At 53.6% G+C, this 2899-nt stretch overlaps 1 protein-coding gene across 1 annotated transcript; it reads right to left on the bottom strand.

Annotated features, from left to right (window-relative positions):
• Positions 1–1511: 1511 nt before the first annotated feature.
• LOC101906859 (uncharacterized) lies at positions 1512–2423 on the bottom strand. Its single transcript, XM_005226662.2, has one exon. The coding sequence runs from the start codon at positions 2421–2423 to the stop codon at positions 1512–1514; it is 912 nt and encodes a 303-aa protein (XP_005226719.2).
• Between the last annotated feature and the right edge of the window lie 476 nt (positions 2424–2899).

The following is a 2899-nucleotide window of genomic DNA, read 5'->3' as shown; positions in this document are numbered from 1 at the left end:
CCTGGACAAGTTTAAGGAAATGTACATGGTAAAAAGTCTGCCTGCAATGCAGGAGACTCGGATTCAATCCGTGGGTCAGGAAGATCCCCTGGAAAAGGAAATGGCTATCCCTTCCAGTATTCTTACCTGGAAAATTTCATGGACAGAGGCGGCTTGCGGACTGCAGTCCATGGGGTCACAAAGAGTTGGACATGACTGAGTGACTAACACTTTCACTTCACTCTCATGCTCAACCAAAAGTGATAAAGTGATTGAAGTTTATTTAAAATGGGGAGCCAAACCCAAGGCCTGGACTTCTGATTGAAGGAGGCAGGTTGAACATACCCATTCAGATCTGTTCCCTCTTGAAACCCCTCTAAATTAACAATGATAAGAGGATTTTTTTTTTTTTAAAGCACACACTCTTAAGGATTAATAGAGGAGAAAAGATATGATAGAAACAAAATTTTGGAAGATGGAATGGAATAGGGCTAATTCTGGGTGAGCAGAAAAAAAATTCTGGGGAAAAGTCAAGGGCCTATTTACACCATGGGACCCTTTACAGACTCAGACAGGGTGGCACCAAGTCCTTCTGGAAAGATGGGATAAATATGAGGCTAAGCATTGGAGAATTGGCTACAAGTTTGTTTAAGCAGGAGTTAGATTCCAGGTGCATCCACAAAGTGAGGAAGATCGTAGATTCATTCTCTGAAGAGTTCAAAGAAGAGAGTCTGCCCAAAAGAGTAGTGGTAGGATTACCATGTAGAAATTGGAGGTGTAAAAATACTATTAAAACAACTAGGACACAACGTCTGTCAAGAGTATGTGTAATACGTTGACTATGGGAGAGAATATTTGAAACTGGGAAGAACTGAGAAAATTCTAGTTTTACTGTTTTTTTTTTTTTTTCCCCCTATAAATGGGCCACCCTTCATATGAGTATAAAGAGTCCTTAATTCTTTTTCTGTTTTAAACTGTTGCCTTCTTCCAGTTTTCTATCACCCTCTGTTTTTCATTCCAGGGTCTCTTGACTTCGTGGTTCAAAGGTGTTCTATTTGGAGTATTCAAAGTTTCAGACACCCACAGTCACAGGAGAATGTGCCTGCTGACGTCTCTCATCATCCTGTCCCTCTTCAGACATAGATTCTCAGTGTAGCAGCAGTGACTCTGCTAATAATAATTTACAGACTTCTCTGTAGTTAGGATTCTGCGTGACCTAGACATGCCTTCTGAGACCTGGATGACAAAATGCAGGTAGTGGATGAGGGACGAAGGCGGAGGGTGAAGGACGTGGGAGAGGGTGAGGGACGCGGGCGGAGGGTGACGGTCACGGGCAGAGGGTGAGGGCCGCGGGCCGAGGGTGAGGGACTCGGGCGGTGGGTGAGGGACACGGGTGGAGGGTGAGGGATGCGGGCAGAGGGTGAGGGATGCTGAGGCAGGTAAGGGACATGGGCTGTGGTTGAGGGACGCGGGCAGAGGGTGATGGGTGAAGGTGGAGGGTGAGGGACGCTGAGGTGGGTGAGGGACGCGGGTCATGGGTGAAGGACGCGGGCAGAGGGTGAGGGACGTGGGTGGAGGGTGAGGGCCGCAGGCAGAGGGTGAGGGGTGAAGGCGGCGAGTGAGGGACGCTGAGGCAGGTGAGGGATGTGGGTCGTGGGGTGAAGGACGTGGGCGGCAGGTGAGGGACAAAGGTGGAGGGTGAGGGCCGCAGGCAGAGGGTGAGGGGTGAAGGCAGTGGGTGAGGGACGCGGGCAGAGGGTGAGGGACGCTGGCGGAGGTGAGGGGTGAAGGCGGCGGGTGAGGGACGCAGGCAGAGGGTGAGGGGTGAAGGTGGAGGGTGAGGGACGCTGAGGCAGGTGAGGGACGTGGGTCATGGGGTGAAGGACGCGGGCGGCAGGTGAGGGACAAAGGCGGAGGGTGAGGGCCGCAGGCAGAGGGTGAGGGGTAAAGGTGGCGGGTGAGGGATGCGGGTGGAGGGTGAGGGATGCGGGCGGAGGGTGAGGGGTGAAGGCAGCGGGTGAGGGACGCCGGTGGTGGGTGAGGGATGTGGGTGGAGGGTGAAGGACGTGGGCGGAAGGTGAGGGACGCTGAGGCAGGTGAGGGACGCTGAGGCGGTTGAGGGACATGGGCTGTGGATAAGGGACGCGGGCAGAAGGTGATAGGTGAAGGTGGAGGGTGAGGGACGCTGAGGCGGGTGAGGGACGTGGGTCATGGGTGAAGGACGCGGGTGGAGGGTGAGGGCCACAGGCAGAGGGTGAGGGGTGAAGGCAGAGGGTGAGGGACGCAGGTGGAGGGTGAGGACACGGGCGGAGGGTGAGGGCCACAGGCAGAGGGTGAGGGGTGAAGGCAGAGGGTGAGGGCCGCGGGTGGTGGGTGAGGGACACGGGTCGTGGGTGAGGGACGTGGGCGGCGGGTGAGGGACACATGTTGGGTGAGGGACACATGTTGGTAAGGGACGTGGGTGTTGGATGAGGGATGCTGTGTGGAGAGGCTGATCTTCCTGGACGCTGTGGTGGAGCATCTGTTCTCTGGGCCCTGCTCCATAGATGCAAAGGGCAGGCAGAAGCAACAGTGGGGTTTCTACAAGAACAGTCTCATGGTGTGGTTGTGTGTATCTCTTGGATGACTTGACCTGAATTTGTAGCAGTCAGGCTTAATTCTATGTCTCCCAGAAATAACTCTGTAACAGTCATTCTGTAACAAACATTTCGTATCTGCTTAAACTAGCTGGATGGAGGAAATCTGAGGACTCTCTTTTCCTCCACCTCACCTCATGTTCTTGAATCTCTTGCTCTGAGAAAAGCCAGCTGCCATGCTGTGAGCTACCTTCTAGAGTGACCCACATGCCACGGAACTGAAGCTTCCAGCCAGTATCCAGTGAGGACCTGAGGTCTACCAACAACCATAAGAATGAACCTAG

The sequence above is a fragment of the Bos taurus genome, chromosome 29, assembly GCF_002263795.3.
Source record: "Bos taurus isolate L1 Dominette 01449 registration number 42190680 breed Hereford chromosome 29, ARS-UCD2.0, whole genome shotgun sequence".
Taxonomy (NCBI): Eukaryota; Metazoa; Chordata; class Mammalia; order Artiodactyla; family Bovidae; genus Bos; species Bos taurus.
The sequence above is the reverse complement of the archived record's forward strand: the minus strand, read 5'-3'. Positions and strand labels throughout refer to the sequence as shown.